We start from the raw sequence: 21,404 nt of genomic DNA on the forward strand, positions 1-21,404 counted from the left end.
CTTTAATTTTTGCTTGTATGCAGGAATCAGGAGGTTAAAATTGTGGTCAGATTTGCCGAATGGAGGGCGAGGGAGAGCTTTGTATGCGTCTCTGTGTGGAGTACAAGTGATCTAGAATGGTTTTCCCTCTGGTTGCGCATTTAACATGCTGATAGAAATGTTGGTAAAAATAATTTAAGTTTCCCTGCATTAAAGTCCCCGGCCGCTAGGAGCGTCGCCTCTGGGTGAACGGTTTCCTGTTTGCTCATTTCCTTATACAGCTGACTGAGTGCGGTCTTAGTGCAGGAATCCGTCTGTGGTGGTCAATAAACAGCTACGACAAATATAGATGAAAACTCTCTTGGCAAATAGTGTGGTCTACAGCTTATCGTGAGATCCTCTACTTCAGGTGAGCAAAATCTAGAGACTTCCTTAGATTTTGTGCTCCAGCTGTTTACAAATATGCACAATCTGCCGCAAGCTGAATATCCATGTTGGTAAGTAATACTGACGGTGAAGGCAGATTTCCCACTTGCCGTTGGGGTATCCTTACGAGGCACCCTGCTCTGTGTCCTCTGTACCTGCGTCTCTTTCCCCTGCCAATGATGGGGATGTTGGCCTTGTCGGGTGTCTGAAGTTCATCCTGTGCATCCTGCTTGTTGAAGAAAAAATCTGTCTAATCCGAGGTGAGTGATCGCTGTCCTGATATTCAGAAGCTCTTTTTTTTGCCGTAAGATACAGTGGCAGAAACATTATGTACAAAATAAGTTGCAAATAACACGAGAAAACCCCCACATAATAACACAATTGGTTAGGCGCCCGTTAAACTGCTGCCATTTCTTCCGGCGCCATTTTCCTTCTCTTCCCTAACAGTTGAAACTCAACTCAAACATTGAAAAACAACCGAGCTTGTGAACAAAACAAGGTAAATAGCCAAGAAAAACAAGGACAGAGTCTCACTTCAGTAGACTTTTTAGTTTCAAGTAAATTAGACCTACCACGGTGGCTGCTGGACCAACAAGTTAATTTTAGGCCCTGGTCTGATCTTATGGGTTTAATTTTACCCCAGAGTTTGTGTGTGTGTGTTTGCTTCTGGAATGTGTATGTCAAAGGGCCATGTGGAACCAGTGTGTTTGGGAGCCCAGCTAAGTGGCGATAACCAGACTTTCCAGTCGTGGCCTCGTTTTGATATAGAAAGATTGTGAGGTTGGCGTGGGGCCACAGCATACTAGCAGAGCAGGGGGGGGCAGATTTGAGCCCAACCGAGAGGGCAGCAGTGTTTATGACCGCATACCAGCCTAGCGGCTAAGCTAGGGAGACTGAGGGTGTTAAATTGTGATGGTGTTATTACTACCATTCGTGGTCGCAGTGTGTGTGACAAGGGGAAAAGGAAAATGAACAAAGGCTGAGCCTCTTCCCAGCGCTGCCGTTCTCAGAGTTATAGATTTAAAGATTGGGTTCCGCTCAACACTATGAAGGCACCACGCGGGTGAGTGTGTGTGTGTGTGTGTGTGTGGGTTAATGAGTGTGTCCTCTGGACGTAGACAGTGTGTGCGGAAGACAGGGTTTATGGTTTATTATGTCTGTTGGCTTGGCTGTATAGGGAGGAGTAACTGTAAACTCTCTGTGTGTGTGTGTGTGTGTGTATAGAGTTGGGCTCTATCCAATTTCCTACCTTCTTACTGTGCCTGTGCCATCCCAGGATATACATTATTACCGGTAGTGCACACAAGGGGTGCAGTTTTCTTTCCAAAAAAGCCCCCCCCAAAAAATGTATTTACCAGAATGCTAACATGAACTAAGGAATCCCCATAGGGGATGCTAGGTAAACGCTAACGAGCGCATGCAAACATTTTCTACTAAGACATCTCATAAAGTAATGCAAGTATCTCTAAACACAGTTTGCAGCACACATAAAACAAATATTAGACCGCAGGGATCTTCATCTAGGAGGGGATTGTCTCTGTTGCTGTCACCAAGAAGCTTGATCTTGCAAGCTAACGTTGGCCATTTAGCAAAACCCAGCTGGAATGAGTTAATTTGGAAAATCTTAGATAGTTCACTTAATAGTTGTAAAATATATAAGTTTTGAATTTCATACAAGTGGAACTTGTTCACCTCACTTAAGTTGCGCCGCAGGAGTGACTCACCTCAAGAAGCTCCCGTTTTTGCTTGTTGTGCATCTTTGTAAACAAACACACTTGACTGGCTTAAACCACACTATCAGATTAGAGAAGCAATGTATGTTAAAAAAAACTCTGAAATTACCATCACCCACTAATTAACTTGTCGTTTGTGCACTGTTTGCGCTAGTAATTTATTTATCTTAAACAATTAGCTATGACAACCAAATAATATATAGCACAACTTTGGAATTCACCCCAACTTTTTGGGTGACCTGACTAAATTGAATACTCCACCAAAAGTATGTGCTTTGTGCACGGGGAAATTGTCATGCTGAAACAGGAAATGACCTTTTCCCAAGCTATTGCCACAATGTTGGAAGCGCGGAAATGTCTAAAATGTAATTGTATGCAGTAAGCGTTAAGACTTCCCTTCACTAGATCGAAGGGGCCCAAACCATGAAAAACAGCCCCAGACCATTATTCCTCCTCCACCAAACTTTACAGTTGGCCGTATGTATTCCGGCAGATAGTGTTCTCCTGGCATCCGCCAAACCCAGATTCGTCTCTCGGACTCAGGGATGCAAACTAGGGGGGCTTTTGAAGTGTGTTTGGAACAATACTGGCTGTATCCAAGGCTCAGCAAATCGTAACAGCAGAATGCAGCACGCGACTGAAAAGAGAAGAGACGACCAATTTGCTAGTTACAACATCTGCTCTGGAAAGACAGCAGAGAGTAGAAAGGCAGTTTGCCATTTACAGCAATGAGTCCCCTGAACAACAACGAAGAGCTCGGTCTCCTGACCACGGAGACGGGGGTGAGAAAGGCGATGAAGCTTACTTCATGAGCTGTAACCGAAAAACAACTGGCATTTGGAAAATTTGAGGTGAGGGATAAAGTGCGGTGGAACAAGTATTGTTAGCAAGATAACGTTTCTTAAAATGCTATCTGGATCAAATGATCCGTTAGCTAAGTTAGCCAGAGAAACCTATAGAGGTGAAAGAAACACCACACACTTTCCCTCTTTCTCACTTGTTCAATACAGTGGCTAAAAAAGGGGTATGCCAAGTGTTCTCTCTGCCTGAAAGAGATAAATTATGCCAACAAAGGGTCTCATGCTCTGCTGCTGGCACATTGTAGAACAGGTGTCCACAGGCAGAAAGTGTGCAATGTAATAACCTGCAGAGTAGCCCAAAGATATTGCTTTTCGTTGTGTTGAGCTCGACAGTAACACTTCTGTGTGAGTGAGGGGGGGATTATAATGAGGGGGGATTTTTTTACTCAGTGAACATTATTTTTGGACACATGTAGCCTTGTGCACTTGATCGATGTCTATAGTATCTAATAGTATCCACTGTAATAGAGCAAAAATAAAATGCCTGTTTCATTCTATTTCTACTCTGTTTTTTCCCAAGTGCAATATTTAGCTGTGTGTGTGTGGTCACAAGCGTTCTATTATAAAGGCTGCCTTGGCTAACTGCAATATTAGTGTACTGTTTTTGTTTTTTTCAAGACTTGGATCAATTGCAGTAAAGTCTAGGCAACAAATAACATTTTTTTAGCTGTGAGTTAGGTTCACATTAAGCACTTTTTATTTTACACACACACACAATTCTTTATTGTTTAATTAGTTAACCTGCATTTCCCCGTAGAAGGGATTTGTTTTGCGTTGTTTCGGTGCAACAAAATAAAGTGACACCTTTTTTGGGCCCTCACCAGTTTGCATCCCTGCAGACTGCCAGATGGTGAAGCGTGATTCATCATTCCAGAGAACGCTTTTCCACTGCTCCCAATGGCGGCGAGCTTTACACCACTCCAGCCGACGCTTGGCACTGTGCATGGTGATCTTAGGCTTGTAGCTGCCCTGCTATGGAGACGCATTTCATGAAGCCCCCGACGAACAGTTCTTGTTCTGACGTTGCTTCCAGAGGCAGTTTGGAACTCGGTAGTGCGTGTTGCAACCAAGGACAGACGACTTCAGCACTCGCCGGTCCTTTTCTGTGAGCTTGTGTGGCCTACTAGCTGAGTCGTTGTTGCTCCACTTCACAATAACAGCATGTACAGTTGAGCAGGTCAGAAATTTGACAACTGACTTGTTGGAAAGGTGACGGTGTCCTGTTGAAAGTCACTGAGCTCTTCAGTAAGGCCATTCTACTGCCAATGTGCTCGATTTTATACACCTGTCAGCAATGGGTGTGGCTGAAAATAGGAGTCCACTAATTTGAAAGGGTGTCCACATACTTTTGTGTATAGATGGATCTATAACTCACGTTTATATACTCATTCGCATGGAAAGCATGTCTAAGAAGCAGTATGTGCGCTATTTTTGATGCTTTCCGTGTTTATGTTCTTCTGCGTCTTTTACTTTCGAATTTGTACACTAGCTTCAAACCACTGAAAATACAATATTTTGGTTACTGAAAATATATTTTACAGCGATTTAGATGGTACAATGATTCTCTACACCCCTCAAACTCTTATGGACCAAGTGGCGCAGCGGTCTATGGCACTGGCGTCACTCTGTCCCTAAGAGTTTAAAGGGTGTAGAGAATCATTGTACCATCCAAATCGCTGTGAACTCTTTTGTCTGGCGCAGCGGTCTAAGGCACTGCATCGCTGTGCTAGAGGCGTCACCACAGACCCAGGTTCGATCCCAGGCTGTATCACAGGCGGCCATGATTGGTAGCCCCATAGGACGGCGCACAATTGGCTCAGCGTCGTCCGGGTTAGGGGAGGGTTTGGCCGGGGTAGGCAGTCATTGTAAATAAGAATTTGTTCTTAACTGACTTGCCTAGTTTGAATCAGGCCCTGATTTAGAGGAGAACAATGAAAAATTGCAGTGGATCTAGCTTCGAGGTCCAGAATTGAATTTATTTATTATTTAAACTTTATTTGACCTGGGACACTAAGTGGGTGCAATTATTTATCAGGTAGAACAGAAAACCAGCAAACCACCTCATAGGATTAGAGACAAATACCCCTGCTCTACACTTTTGTATTGTTACATCAACTGAAATTAGGTGAACCTTTTAAAATCGAGTGGTTTTGACCATTTTGGAGATTTTTACAGCGTGAGCTTCTCTTCTCATCCCACTTCAACATGCAGTGCTATTATGGTGGTGATCTTGAACAATAAAATCTAATGTAAGCCCCGATCAGCAGGTATAGCCAGATGAGTTGTCTCCGGTAGGTAAAACACAATTTTCAACAGCGCATTTGTTAACAACAACCTAGGAAATTACATTGTCACTGTACTAATAAAGACTAATATGTGCAAGATCTGGAATAGGCCTACCTCAGATATTACGCAACTAACAAATGTATATGATCATGGTGGCCTGTTCTCGTCAATTCACCCTACCTATTGTCATCATGTGGCAGGCTGGAAGCCTTTTTTATTTTTTTACCTTTATTTAACTAGGCAAGTCAGTTAAGAACAAATTCTTCTTTACAATGACGGCCTAGGAACAGTGGGTTAACTGCCTGTTCAGGGGCAGAACGACAGATTTGTACCTTGTCAGCTCGGGGATTTGAACTTGCAACCTTTCGGCTGCTAGTCCAACGCTCTAAGATTTCTGCTGGCTATGAGAAATTGTGCAGTACTCTCAGCCCAATAGTCACATACAGTCCTGTGGTCAATCTATCACTTTACCACATCCCCTAATCCATCTCTTTCTCTCTCTCTCTCTTTCTCTCTCTCTCTCGTTGCAGGATATCCATGAGCTCCGATTTCCAGCACTACAGTTTCAGGATGCCTAATATCGGGTTTCAGAACCTTCCTCTCAACATCTACATTGTGGTGTTTGGGACCGCCATCTTTGTCTTCATTCTCAGCCTTCTCTTCTGTTGCTACTTGATAAGGTATGATCCACACTGCTACCTCCTAGTTGACATAGGCTAGTTTCTATAGTCTCCTTTGAAAATCTTGATTTGTTTTTAGGTTTCCTTGCACCGGTGCCAGACAGTGTAGATTCTGGGTTATGACATTTGTTTGTGACCCCATATTTGACATCAACAGAGCCTCACTCCAATGTTTACGGTGGCCATTTTTTAAAATGCTAGCACACTAAGTGTAATAAACCACAGATTCTTAAAAGCTGATTGATGTAGGCTGAATCTATTTCCTCGAGAATTACTTGCCATATCCAATTTTGAGTTACCAGTGTTTTTAATTTCAACCCCAGTGGTCAAAATATTACTTTGTTTTTCCCATATGAGATGCAGCATTTTCACTGTAACCTCATTGGTTATTGATATACCCACACCAATAGGTTAGATGTTAAATGGACCCAGACTGCGAGTGAATTCACAGTCATACACATTTCTAAAAAGGCCTTGCTCGGGTGTCATTACTCTGCCAGTACATTGGCTCCGGTCTTATGTTGGATGCCATTCGAACATCGTACTCAAGCCCCCCCCATTTCGCCTCCCAGGATGGTATGTCCCACCATGTGATGGTCTACTCTGTTTACAACAACACTGTGCGTCCCAAATGGCACCCTATTACCTACATAGTGCAATACTTTTGTCCAGATTGCCTATGAACACAGCTTTCTCCCAAACACAAGTAGCCTAGCCGTGCTGTTTTACAGGACCTCGGTGTACTAGAGGGACTATTTGTGTCTTTCAGTCCAAACAGTGCATGTTTCTCTCTCTGGTGTAGTTTGTAGAACTAGGGGGGACAACATATTTCCCCTCTGAAAGAGGGTGATGTTTTTAATACAGCTTTAAGCCAATATAACGTGAGAACAGAGGGATAAACAGCTTGGGAGAGAAGGACACTTCTTTCATCCCTCTCTCCACCATGTCAGTGACTACGTGTCCCAAATGGCACCCTATTCCCTATATAGTTCACTACTTTTGACCAAAGCCCTATCGGCACTGGTCAAAAATAGCACACCATACAGTGGGGCAAAAAAGTATTGTCAGCCACCAATTGTGCAAGTTCTCCCACTTAAAAAGATGAGAGGCATGTAATTTTCATCATAGGTTCACTTCAACTATGACAGACAAAATGAGAAAAGATTGTAGGATTTTAATGAATTTATTTGCAAATTATGGTGGAAAATAAGTATTTGGTCACCTACAAACAAGCAAGATTTCTGTCTCTCACAGACCTGTAACTTATTCTTTAACTTGTTGCTCCTACCCTCTACTTTTTTGAACATTTTGTTAAAAATCGCGCAACATTTCAGCGCCCTGCTACTCATGCCAGGAATATAGTACGTTCATATGGTTAGAATGTGTGGATAGGAAACACTCGGACGTTTTTAAAACTGGTTAAATCACGACTGTGGCTATAACATAACGTGCGTTACATCGGAAAGCGCAGGAAAACCTGATCACAGAAAATGGAAATAAATATCCTTGCGCCACTTCCAGCAATTGTTCACAGTGAGCCGAATTAGATAAGACCGAGCATTCAACTCCCACAGCATCCCCATGTTGTCTAGAGTCTTGTGAATTGAATCATCTTTGATTCTTGGTTGAACCGAAACAAGGGAACCACTTACCTCCAGTCTCCGCCCAGATCATTTGGAAGAGCTCTCTCGTGAAATTTTTTCCAAGACGACAGCTAATGATTTTTACATCGCCTCATGATGATTTTTATCGCTATTAACGTTTACTAATACCTAAAGTAGCATTACAAACGTATTTCAAGTGTTTTGTGAAAGTTTATCGTCTACTTTTTGAATTTTAAAAATGACGTTACGTTGTGAAATCGCTGTTTTTTTAGTTTATCACACAGTCTACATATAACGATATCTTGGCTTTATATGGCCCGATTTAATCGAAATAAAGACCCAATAGTGTTTATGGGACATCTAGGAGTGCCAACAAAGAAGATGGTGAAAGGTAATGACTGTTTTCTCTTTTATTGTGCGGTTTGTGTAACGCCGAAATGCTAATTATTTTGTTTACGTCCCCTGCTGTGCTTTTGTGTTGTAGTGTATTGGTGCATGCTATCAGATAATAGCTTCTCATGCTGTCGCCGAAAAGCATTTTAAAAATCTGACTTGTTGCCTGGATTCACAACGAGTGTAGCTTTAATTCGATACCCTGCATGTGTATTTTAATGAACTTTTGAGTTTTAACTAATACTATTAGCATTTAGCGTAGCACATTTGCATTTCCAGAGCTCTAGTTGGGACGCAAGCGTCCCGAGTAGAGGGAAGAGGTTAAGAGGCTCCTCTGTCCTCCACTCGTTACCTGTATTAATGGCACCTGTTTGAACTTGTTATATAACTTTTTGGTAAAAACTCAACTCGTCGTGTTTGGAGGACAAAGAATGCTGAGTTGCATCCAAAGAACACCATACCTACTGTGAAGCATGGGGGTGGAAACATCATGCTTTGGGGCTGTTTTTCTGCAAAGGGACCAGGACGACTGATCCGTGTAAAGGAAATAATGAATGGGGCCATGTATCGTGAGATTTTGAGTGAAAACCTCCTTCCATCAGCAAGGGCATTGAAGATGAAACGTGGCTGGGTCTTTCAGCATGACAATGATCCGTGTTGCCCAGCAACAGCCCCAAAACATCACTGCTCTAGAGGGGATCTGCATAGAGGAATGGGCCAAAATACCACCAACAGTGGTATACCCAAAAAAGGGTATATAACAAAGTATTGAGATGAACTTTTGTTATTGACCAAATACTTATATTCCACCATAATTTGCAAATAAATTCATTAAAAATCCTACAATGTGATTTTCTGGATTTTTTTTCTTCTAATTTTGTCTGTCATAGTTGAAGTGTACCTAGGCCTGTAATTTATAATTTCTCATCTTTTTAAGTGGGAGAACTTGCACAATTGGTGGCTGACTAAATACTTTTTTTGCCCCACTGTATAGGGGATTGGGAGTCATTTGGGACACAGAACAGGCTGTTCATCATTCACACTAGTTGACTTTGAAGACCTGAGCTGCTTTGCGCACAGGCAGAAACACAGAGGGTTAGCCAACATTTAGGCTGCTTTAACACGAGCAAAGGTGCTCATAATATAGGAGTTGCTAAACTGTGTTGCCAGCCTGCGATCATCAGATGTGATGATGAGACTAGAATTTGTGCATTTTCAGGCTCCCAGCATGCAACACTCAGCGGGGGTACCAGGCAATCTGGTAGTCCATCAACTGCATATTAAAAAAAATACTTGTGTCTACAGCAAATAAGGCTGGATTTGTCTGAAGTGTAAGCTCTGTTACCTAATGTGTTCAGACTACAGGGTTTTGAACTCAAACTATGACCTAGCCTAACCTTTGCGGCTCCAAACAAAGCTACCAAGGCTTTACAACCAACCAACGAGATGTAATGCACTAATTAACTGCAGCAGTGTTTTTAAAGTAGTTGAGAGCCCAGATGGACAGAAAAGCGCCAGGTCTGTCTTACGCTTAATGAAATGGCTTAAGTAACTGAAGCGAGTCCAATTATTAGCCAAAAGTAAATGCATGTTATCCAAGACAGGTCAATCACATTTGCTGTCATTAAGGACTAAAAAAACTCCTTTCTTGGTGGTCTCGATTTAATGAAACATTGGCATATTGGGTCTAAATTCAATCTGGGTTGTTTTAATTTCCTTTTGTTGTGTTTTATGATGTTCTTCTCAAATTAAACGTTTTTCATAAAGGCTTATAAAAAAGATTCAACAGCACAGTTTGGAGAAGGTATCGCTGACTTGATCATCTGAACTGGAATAAAAATCCCACCAGAAAAATAATATCCAGACTTGTTCTCCCCTGCTGAAACATTTTATAGAAACATCTATTAAAAACTGCTTAGCTGCATAATCACTACCACTACAACTCCCAACCTTAGAGGCTTGTGTCGTGCCTCTCATGTTAAGTCCTTAGGCATCCTCTCTTCTCTTAGCTGGAAATGGGCGTCTGAGTAGATGTTGGTATAAATCCAGCACAGTTTATGCATGCTTCCAATTGGCATCCTATTTGCTATATAATGCACAACTTTTTACCAGGGTCGATAGGGCTCTTAGCACTGAGTGGTTAACCAGCGCTCAACATGGCTGAACCGTGGACAACCAAATTAGTATTATCTCCTTAAAGAATGGCCCCTTCAATATGTTTGAAGTCCCAGACCTGGCTGTATTATATTGCTTGCGGAGATCTTATTGGCCCGCCACTCTAGCCCCTCTGGTCCAATCACGGTAGTCCTGAGCACTGTTGCCATGGTGGAGAACCATGGAACGTTCCAATGACGTTGGAACTCTGTAGCATTTCTCTTCTAAAGTAGTGAGAAGCCGCATCTCTCAACCCAAAATCACCCTGCCCTTTACCTAACCCGGCGGGGGAGATGGTAAGTGTGTTTCTGCTTTTGTTTCGTTGTTTTGCCCCTCCCTCCTCAAGACAAACTATGAAATTGATGCAGTGTCACGATACAATTCTGTGAGGGGAAAAAGTGGTCGGATTACCAAGTAATTTATAGAAAACCGTTGTCCCAAATGGCACCCTATTCCCTATAGTGCACTACATTTGAGCAAGCAGAGCCCTATGGGCCCTAGTCAAAAAGTAATGCACTGTATAGGGTGCCATTTGGGACAGTTTTTACTCTGAAAGGCTTCTGAAGATGCAGTCTCCCTTTCTAACACGTGACCCCCATGGTTCCCTAAACCACAAGGCCTCACTGGATAGGCTACACTTCCCATGTATATTAACACAGAATCATTTTGATTTTCCTTGACCCAGTTTCATTGCCTTTAGAGACCAATGGATGAAACACTAAACTTTAGCCCCATTCACATCACACCGAGGCTCCAGTGTGGCGTTTCCCCTAGATACAGATCTAGGATCAGCTTCCCCCAATCCTAACCTTAACCATTAGTGGGGAAAATGCAAAACTACCCATAGATGCTCTTCTTGGGTCAACTTGACCCTACTCCTCACAGCCAGTCCACAGATGATCCTCTAAAAGCTGGACAAATACAGGAAAGGAGAGGGGAACGAGGCCAGTCGGGCTCTGGAGAGGACGTGTGAATGCTCGCTTTCCCGGTGTGACCCAAGCAAACACGGCCGGGACAGCTTGACATGAGGCTGAACGTCACAGGTAGACTCGACTCCCTCCTCTCGGTCAGGTCCCGAAGTCCACACACATACGTGAAATAAGCCTGTGGCTGGCGAACACACCATACGTACACACACGTTGAGGAGTGTTTATGTTGCCCAGGTCTGTTTTAGGAGTCAGTTACATTATTTTAGTGTAGGAGTCCATGGAAAGATCACATCCCTAAGCACCACGTGGCCCTTCTGTGGTCTCCTGTACTAAATGTTACTGAAACTTTAATCTATCCCCCTCACTACCATGCTAACAGGGCCACTCATCAAATCAGCCCCTGACCCCTCACCTTTGACCTCTGCCCCTTGCCCAATAGGAATCTCTGCACCTTTACCCGCTGCTATTTTTCAGAAGGTGTCAGTCTCTCGCCTAGAACTGTGCCGCTGTGTGTTACAGATCCCTCAGCCTCTCGCTCTGCTCCGAGAGGTTAAGGTTCCTAGTAACGGAGGTAAATCTTCAACACATATGTCTCTCAATCGCTTTCTCTTTTTCTCCCTGTTCTTTTTTTTATACACTGAGTGCACACAATATTAGGAACACGTTTCTAATATTGAGTTGCACCCCCTTTTTGCCCTCAGAACAGCCTCAATTCGTTGGGGCATGGACTACAAGGTGTCAAGCATTCCACGGGGATGCTGGCCCTTGTTAACTCCAACGCTTCCTTAAGTTGTGTCAAGTTGGCTGGATGTCCTTTGGGCAGTGGACCATTCTTGATAGACACGGGGAACTGTTGAGTGTGGGAAAAACCCAGCAGCAGTTCTTGACACACTCATCCCGGTGCGCCTGGCACATACCCTGTTCAAATGCACTTAAATCTTTTGTTTTGCCCATTCACCTTCGAATGACACACACACACAATCCATGTCTCAATTGTCTCAAGGCTTAAAAGTCCTCCTTTAACCTGTCTCCTCCCCTTCATCTACACTGATTTGAAGTGGATTTAACAGGTGACATATGTAAGGGATCATAGCTTTCACCTGGATTCAGTCTGTCACGGAAAGAGCCGGTGTTCCTAATGTTTCGTGAACTCTGTGTGTATCTATCCCTCCTCCTACTGTCTTTCCATTCTGTTTGATTTTTTGTTGCCTTCTTTGATTTGTGCTGAAGTGAATGGTTGGTGTATGACAATCCAAACCGACTTACTGGCGTTATTTATCTATGATCTTTTAACTTCAGAAGGGGGAAAATGTCTAAACGGAGATATTATTTGTTTATAAATGTCTGTTAATATCCAAGCTAAAGCTTAATGTTAATGCACTACGTGTATTAACTGTTCATAGCAAAAATACTCACCGTTTTCATAGTATTTATGGATCATTTCACATTCACAACACTTTTCAAAGGGGTTATTTATCTTAAGAATATGGACTTCCCTGTGCTTGGCTGCCTCTCTCTTGAGTTGACCTTAGTACACCTCTCCCTTTTGTTAACATTGTCAGGCCCTTCTAAAGGGCCTTAGCTCCCCCACTAAAGATGAAGGTTAATGTGCCCAGTCGTTTCCTTTCCTTGTATTCTATCTCCTTCATATCACTGACCGAAGGACTTTAAAGGTGAAAGTGAAATATCAGAGCCCTATCCAGTCCTATCACCCATCATTGCTTGTGAAGGTCAAGGGAAGAAAATCAAGAAAGGAAGTTTAAAAAAAAAAATGTTTTATTGGGGATGTACTGTAGTAAAGCAAAGCTCCCATTTCTCCCACACAAGTGATTCATCTGTCTCTCCTTCTAGCCTAGTCAGGAGTAACGAAGGCCACTACGGTAAAGTCAAGACAGGAGCTCTGGTTAGATAGGCACTCTCACGTGAAAAGCATCCCTGCTGCATTCACACAAATGATGGTGATAAAACCACGTGTCCTGCTGGCAGAAAGCGTACGTGCTGAAGAGTTGCTAATGTAACAGGGATGATTGGTTTAAAGGGGATGTATCCTAGGCTATAACCATCTCAAGATGTCAGTTGTGGTACCTTTTTTTTAATGCTCGAGAGCGAAAGCATTAGTCTCTCGACCTGGCGGACATTTTGTCTAAGCAGTCCAGTTCGGACCAGACCATTTGCCATTCAGTACGGGGGGGCCCACATTAAATTGAGTTGTGTCAAGGTGTGGAATTCCCACCTAGTTGTGGCAGTGGAGCTGTGCCACAGCACGACTGCTAACCAGTGCTCCGTCAAAGTCGTCATAAGGTCGTCCGGGTGACGTTTGAGTGAGATTGAGTTTGGTACTGATAGGTGGGAAGTAGGTTATGTTTTGGTTTGGTCGGGGTTAGTGGGGGAGGTGTATAACAGTGTCATTAGAGCCAGAAGCAGCCAAGCCATTGGGGTTAAATGTCACAGTTCAGTTGTTCGTCCCAAATGACACCCTATTCCCTATATAGTGCACTACTTTAGACAAGAGCACATAGGGATTTGGGATACCCCCATTGTGAAATCAAATGGGTCTGTGGGCAGAACGGGTGACCTACCCGACCTCGGGCCATTCCATTTCATAGACCGTAAAAGATAGCAGATCCAATCCTTTTCAAAAGCCATTTTTAAAATGCCAAGTGGAACCACTTATGATGACAGACAGTATTTCCTGTGTGTGTATATAAAGAGTTCATAGGGAAAGGCCTGGATTCAATTCAGTGGTTATTACAATGACCGTAGCTTTTATCTTCCATCAACTCATCTGGATTGATTTATGACATCAAAACTAAAGATTTTTAAAAAATGTGAAGGTTAAGATTGAATCCAGGCTACCGTAGTCAAGATATTGTACAGGGGTGAGTTTCCTGAAAGTTTCGTAGCACTAAAATCATTTTTAATCCAATGTATACCAGGCTAGTTCAAAACTGCAGCACTGCCATCAATGTCTGTTTCTACAGCGTCTAAACAGTTGAATTTGACTTGCTTTTATTTCCGTGCTGGAGATTTGAATGGACATTGTTAAATCAGCCATGTTTTTCTGCCCTGAATGCTCTCTATCTATACAGTTGCTCACTTCCTGTTTCAGGGTCTATTGACTTGCCACGGTATCTGAATGTACTGTGAGTGCAACTGGCGAGTTGTAGCGGCTCCTTTTACTAATTGAAGAGATGCTGTGTTTCTCTGCGTTGTCCCTGCAGGTTAAGGCACCAGGCGCACAAGGAGCTGTATGCATACAAACAAGTAAGAGGCCCGTCGTCTACGCACGCGTGTGCACACACACACACACACATACATGGTTTATTTTTCTCACAGTATGTCACTGTAGCCTACAAATCCTCTGTTGCTGAACACACACATTATATAGTACACACCCTTTAATATACATACTGTAGAAGGCATGGGAGTAAAAACAGAAGGATTGTGGTTTATTTTGGGTTAGTTTCAATAGAAGTGGGGGACTCGCCCTTAATCAAATGTACGGCCAGTTTTAGCCAGCCAGCCCGCTGAAAAAGTAACTTCTGGTCGTAGCTGTACTACTTCCTGTCAGAAGACATTTCCAGATGCTGTGCGTGAAATAGCAGCAGGAAGCATTGATTTTGTTGATACGCCTTTTAAGTGAGTGGTGAGGGCTTGGTGCTGAGCCACACAGGACCATAACTGCCTGTAACTGAACTGAACTCTACTGTCCATTCACACATCACCATTCTTCTAATACAAAAAAAAAATGAGTATTGGATTCACTTATGGATGTTTCCTTTGAGAGAAAGTGTGTTTTATGTTGTCTGTTCTAATTGTATGCTTTTTTTCTCTCTCTCTTTTCCCCCTCAGGTTATACAGAAGGAAAAGGTCAAAGAGCTAAATTTGCACGAGGTAAGCACTTAACCTTTTTCTTGTTCCATTGTCTTGTATTCTATTGATCTCATGGTTACATGTGCTTTGAGTTGATATTGTTTAGCATTGCACCAGGTGTTGAAACTTTTTTGTTGTTATTGGACCGGACGTGCTTCTCTCAAATGCAACCTTTCAGACAGCAAACGCCACGTATTTGTTTCACCATTTTTTTTTAGAAAATGATTGCAATTACGTTAGGGTTTGCGTTAGGCTCGGCTCCTTCGGGGGTATCTCACTGCCAGAGCGCGCGTCGTGTTGAAGCTGTAATATGTCACCTTTTTTTTGGGCGACCCTTACCCATTTCACATAGAAATATGAGTTATAGATCTGTGGTTCTCATTGAAAGCAAGTCTTAAGACGCAGTAGATATGTTCTATGTGTGCTATTTACTTTTGGTTTTGTACACCAGCGGAAAATACAACATTTTTGGTTATGGAAAATTTATTTCACAGTGGTTTAGATGGTACAATGATTCTCTACTTGCTTGTTTTGTCACATAAACTGTAAAGTCGCCGTTGGTCTGGTGTTTACATTGATTGTTTTGGGGTTTACTGCTGTGTTATATGGGTCCCATGACATACATTTAGGCTACTTATTGATTTAGAAACGTGTGATCTTGATCAAGCAGATGTATCATTGTCGTCTGAAGCAAACTGGTTGTTCAATAGCCACAAGATCCCTGAAGTTTCTCTTGAAAAATAGATTTGTATCTCAACTAGACTAACCTGCTAAAATGACAATGTTGTTTACATAGCGAGGGAAACCCCTTTATGCAAAGTGGACCTGTCGAGACACATCTAGTTGAGCTGTCAGCAGACTGTTGTTGTTGTATCTCTCTCATGTTTAGGGTATCCATGTCAGAAGAGGCACCGTGTGTGTGTGTGTGTTTTTGAGTGTGCATTGTGCCCTGTCCTCTCATTATGCCATGTCTGTCTCTGGAGCTTGTTACAGTCCCATCTGTTGCGTCGGACAATGTGTTGAAGTCATGTTAGCCCCTTTTCCACAGAGCTCTTTCACAGCCTCAGCCCTGGCCCCTGTTATTGAGTCATTCTATGTCATTAAAAGTGGGAGAGCGCTACAGTATGTGACATGTGTGTGCCTGTGTGTGTTTGTGAGCGTGTGTGCGTGATTGTTGGACAGCCAAGTTGTTATGTATTACTGAAAAACACTCTCCAACGCTGGCCGGGGGAATGACCCATTTTATTGGAAAGGCCCTGTCCAAAGGAAAATGTTTTGGGAAAAAGTGTATAGATTGCGCCTCTTGCCGCTGTATACATCTAACCTTCATTTGACACAGAGCATGGCTACAACAGCGTTGAATAACACTCGCTGGCAAGGTACAAATCTGTCGTTCTGCCCCTGAACAAGGCAGTTAACCCACTGTTCCTAGGCCGTCATTGAAAATAAGAATTTGTTCTTTAACTGCCTTAATTATATAAAGGTCAAATACATTTAAAAAAATAATAATAATAATTGTATCCAGCTGTACATAATAACCCTTTGTAAATACACATAGGTCTACAACCTCACACACACACACACACACCGGTACTTCACTTCGTGTCCTTGTATGTGTATGATGGACAGGGGTTGTATTGTGCGAGGAAGCGCATCAGCTCAATGTTGTGGCAGTTCAGTAGTGGTGTCCTTGATAGTACTCAGCCAAACTATTACCGATAGTGTTGCTGTGACGTTGCACTGTACAGCCGCAGCAATGTAACATTCAAAGAACATTAAGGGAACTTTCTAGGCCTAAACGTTGTGACAAAGTAGCATATTCAAAATGTAGGACTACTGTATGTGGCTGATGAGTGTTGAAATTAGCAAGCTTTGGCTTGACTTTGGCTTCGATACGCTCTCAGCTCTGTTTGACTTGCCGTATTTGACTTGCGATCCTTCCCAGAGCAAACAGAGGTCTACTTTTGAATTAGTCAGCCGATATCGTTTTGGTAAGATAAGACTAACTCTGGCATTGCATCACAAATGGCACCCTATTCCCTACATAGCATAGTGCACTACTTTTGTTCTGAGCCTTTTGGGGACACGGTCAGGGTCTAGGTTCACAGCACTACTGATGATCTCAGGAGCATGAATGAAATGCCATTACAAGGGCATGGTTTGGTGGGAGCAGCAATGCTCACTGTTTGCCAATAATTGCCTATAGATTAAGGTAGGCTTTTTCAGTTTGAACACGCACGCACACACACACACACACACACACACACTGCTGTTTACGAGCGTCGTAATGGACGTCTGTGATGACCAAGGGACTGTGGCCCTCAACAGTAGTTTTGTATGGGCCCCTGGGGGTGAATCACTGTTCCCATTTACACCCCCACATTGTCCCCATCAACTCAAAAGCTCTTTGTCCCTGGTTGTGTTTCATTCCAGAAGTAGGTCCGCTTCTTATCTGCCATTGGACAGATATAGCCTAACCGATAGCTGAACTTTTGCCTAGTTTCCTTGCCAACTGGTCATCTGAAATGAAACACAGTCCCTCAACTCTAGTTCAGTGCAGTTGTAGAGGGGAGAAGGGAAACTTGTCAGGAATGAGATGGAGCCCATCTCACCTCAGTGCAGTTGTAGAGGGGAGAAGGGAAACTTGTCAGGAATGAGATGCAGCCCATCTCACCTCAGTGCAGTTGTAGAGGGGAGAAGGGAAACTTGTCAGGAATGAGATGCAGCCCATCTCACCTCAGTGCAGTTGTAGAGGGGAGAAGGGAAAGCTTGTCAGGGGGAATGAGATGCAGCCCATCTCACCTCAGTGCAGTTGTAGAGGGAGAAGGGAAACTTAGCAGCCCATCTAGTGGTTAGATGCAGCCCAGCGTTGGACTAGTAACTGAAAGGTTGCTAGATTGAATCCCTGAGCTGACAAGGTAAACATTGTTCTGCCCCTGAACAAGACCGTTAACCCACTGTTCCTAAACCATCATTGTAAATAAGAATGTGTTCTTAACTGACTTCCCTAGTTAAATGGAAAAACAAACAAAAAAATGATTTACTCAGTGGAAAAACTCCACTAGCCTCAGCCTGGATCTCTGGTGACCCCATTTCCTGCCCAAGGCAGAGCTGCTTACCCTCCAACCCATAGCCTGCCTGGGGGCGCACACACTGACCAGTACACTTTCTGACACACACACACACACACCCTCACGTACCATCCCCACTTAACAAACTGCTCATTATGCCAAAGGGTTTTATTTTTTTACCTTTATTTAACTAGGAAAGCCAGTTAAGAACAAATTACCGGGGAACAGTGGGTTAACGGCCTTGTTCAGAGGCAGAATGACAGATTTTTACCTTGTCAGTTCGGGGACTTTCAGTTACTTGACCCAACGCTCTAACCACTAGGCTACCTGCCGCCCCTCTTAAGTGGCTACGTGGGATTAGAACTACGCAGAACGGTTTGGTTAATAGGAATTATATCTGACAAACTGGCCATAACCTGAACCAGCGCGAGACGTTGTTGCTGATCTTGGGTCAGCTGAGCATTTTCTCCACTAATGGTTAAGTATATGATTGGGGGAGGGGAAACTAGATCTGTACCCAGGGGAAACTTCAGACGGAAAACAACCCATGCAACCTTTAGGTGGAACGGTAATAATAGAGCCAGACTGAATAAATGAATTTGCCGCCATGAATTTTCATGAGGCCGTTGGCATTTGGAGCAGAGCGGTTGTTTTTCAATCAGACACAGGCTGTCTGGCTTTGTTTAAATGCTAGCTATGGGGATAGTGGTCTGTGTTGCTCAATTTTTCCGAGAGCAAGAAGGTAAGTCTTATGTAAGCTGGGATGTGGACCAAGAGGAGCAATGGGTGGCCTGTTGCCAGGGCCAGTATTTCATAAAGCGTAGGATCAGGTCCCCCTCTAATCTCTCGACGGACAGATCTACGTAAACATAACTGACACCGTGGAATCTGTCGGGACTGTACGGGATGCGTAGATAACCAGCAACAGTAGTTTGGGATATTTGGACAAATCCCGTTTTTGCAGGTGTTGGCGTCTTCTGAGTTTCGGAAGGGGAGGGGACTTTCGACCCGTGACTTGCTCCACCCTCTCTCTTCGCTCCTCGTTCATTATCATCTGAAAGGCAAACCTGATACTAAATCAGCACTCCCACTGAGACGCTTTATCAATATGGGCACGAAATAGCGATGTAAATAGTAAATATTCTTACTGTGTAACTGCTGTACATACTTGTATCGAAAGCGACAACTTGTTTACAACTGGATGATTTGAGTTAAAATGAACATAGCAGTTACATAGTATAAGATAGAGAGAGCACTCACAATGTCAGACTCTCTATCTCGCCCACCCCCCTCTCCTTGAGTGGAGTGACTATCTTTTCATAAAAATCTATTCCAGGATTTGCAGTGGTTGGAGTCGTCGGGATGTTTTTTTCCCGTGGCGACAGAGCTCAGTGGTCTCGTAAATACTCAAATGATGACCGCTGTCTCCAGTGTCCCTATGTCCTGACTCTCAAATCAATCAAATGTATTTATAAAGCCTAAAGCCCTTTTCACATCAGCAGATGTCAAAGTGCTGTATAGAAACCCAGCCCGAAACCCCAAACAGCAAGCAATGCTGGGAAAAACTCCCTAGGAAGAAACCTAGAGAGGAACCAGGCTCTGATGGGTGGCCTGTCCTCTTCTGGCTGTGCTGGGTGGGGATAGTACATGGCTATTAAGGCCAGATTGTTCTTAGAGAGGCGCGCGCACAGCAGGTGATCAGGTCAGGGTTGAAACTGGAGCAGCAGCACAACAGGGCTCAGATCCTCTGTATGGAAGCAGGCTCCTTAGACTATTTTCAGTGCAGGTTGCTATTGTAACCCTGGCTACATCCAGAGACTGCTTTCCCGAATTGAGCACAGCAGCACACCAATTTATTCTAGTGATTGTAAGACATGTACATGCCCTCGTACACTCGCACACGCTGTGAGACCTGGGTGTGTGCTGTACTGAGCTCAGGAGGAGGTAGTGCTGAGATGTGCAGTTTGTTCCATATCGTGCGCACAACTGTCAGATGTAATGCACTGCTCATCTCCGTGATTTAACTCTCACTTGCATAGATACCACACACACACACACACACACACAGGAGGAGGTGATGCTGAGACGTGCAGTTTTTGGCCGTATCTCACACACACCATCCTAGCTCATCACTCCTCTCCTCTCCTCCCATTAGTGTAACAACGTAGTTAAAGAGAGGGCAATGAAAGGAACTGACACCATTGATCTAGTGAATGAGAAGGAGCCAGGGTTAGTGTTCAATGGAGCTCAACCGAGAGGATGGTGTCTTGTCTCTAACTACACCCTAGAGAGAAACCTTAGAGGGCTTAGCCGGCAGTACCTCTTTTCATCCCCAGCCCCAAGCTAGTCTGTATTGAAAAGGGGGGAGAAAGGGAGAAGTATGCCTTTTGTCCTTGAAGTGTAGCACTCCGAAGTAGGTCCTGCCCCGACGTAATACTGTAGCCAAAATGGCCACAGACAAAAAGCTAGGCTCATAGAGTTGGATAGAGGACACATTTGCAAAGATGTGACCTCTATCCAACTCTATGGCTAGGATAAACAGCACTAGAGGTTATTCTGTATGTTACACACATTCTTGAATTTAGCCTAGTAACTCGCATAGAGGTCATTGTGCAGTGTTTAGTGAGCCTCCTGGGCCGTCGTCCCAGGACAGATGTCATGTGTTGTACTGATATGGATTGAAAGTACCCTTCGATATAGGGATGCACTTAATGACGCAGTTGTAATGTCTGGGGTACAACATTACTATCTTTGTCTAGATAGAGTTTGTGGTGGTTAATTTCTGTATTATGAAATTAGGAGAGACAAACTTATCACACAAGTCAGAGTTATACTTAAACTGAATCTTTATTAGTGAGAGCTTTGCAATAGCGATGGCTGGTTGATGAATCAACCTCAGAAGATTCGTTGAGAGCCACAACACAAAGGCTACTGAGATCTTTTATGGCAAAGATCCACCCCCTAGTCTACATAACAAACAACAGATGTTTGGAACGGGTCACAAGGTGAGACTTTTTAAATGAGAAAGGAGTGTCCGGTAGCCAGATAGCATTCGCTATAAATTATCGTTCAGTTTGGCCCCTAAGACGAGGCTCCGATCTCATTCCTGGTACTTCATAGCACAAAAACACCAACTCATCCAATGGCATAAATCAATTGTCAACTCCAGATACTCTCATCTCAAGTAAAACCCCTTCTTGACCACACGCCTGGACAAGCTGATTGAGGGGACAGAGCCTCTAGGTCATACACTATCCAGGGATAAGTGCAACATCAGAGATGATATACAATGGTTCCAGACACTACCCCGCACATCTGTTGTCTCAAACCTTATTTCCCCCAAGGCCAAAGGAAGGAATGACTGGCGCACAGACATTGTGGAGGCAAGTAATTGGTTCTCCATTAATCACGCCATC

At 43.5% G+C, this 21,404-nt stretch overlaps 1 protein-coding gene across 2 annotated transcripts in view; it reads left to right on the plus strand.

The window, feature by feature from the left end:
- LOC115137267 (RING finger protein 24-like) overlaps positions 1-21,404 on the plus strand; it is a 62,210-nt gene that overhangs the window by 30,312 nt on the left and 10,494 nt on the right. The window contains exons 1-4 of one of the 2 annotated variants that reach the window (XM_029673475.2): positions 1,233-1,468; positions 5,815-5,964; positions 14,266-14,308; positions 14,897-14,938. In XM_029673475.2, the coding sequence (XP_029529335.1) occupies positions 1,452-1,468; positions 5,815-5,964; positions 14,266-14,308; positions 14,897-14,938 (252 nt within the window). In that variant the 5' untranslated portion in view covers positions 1,233-1,451. Of the gene's footprint in view, positions 1-1,232; positions 1,469-5,814; positions 5,965-14,265; positions 14,309-14,896; positions 14,939-21,404 lie in introns of those variants that run through there. The other variant, XM_029673476.2, reaches the window with a different exon arrangement.

The sequence above is a fragment of the Oncorhynchus nerka genome, linkage group LG11 (genome assembly GCF_034236695.1).
Source record: "Oncorhynchus nerka isolate Pitt River linkage group LG11, Oner_Uvic_2.0, whole genome shotgun sequence".
NCBI lineage: Eukaryota > Metazoa > Chordata > Actinopteri > Salmoniformes > Salmonidae > Oncorhynchus > Oncorhynchus nerka.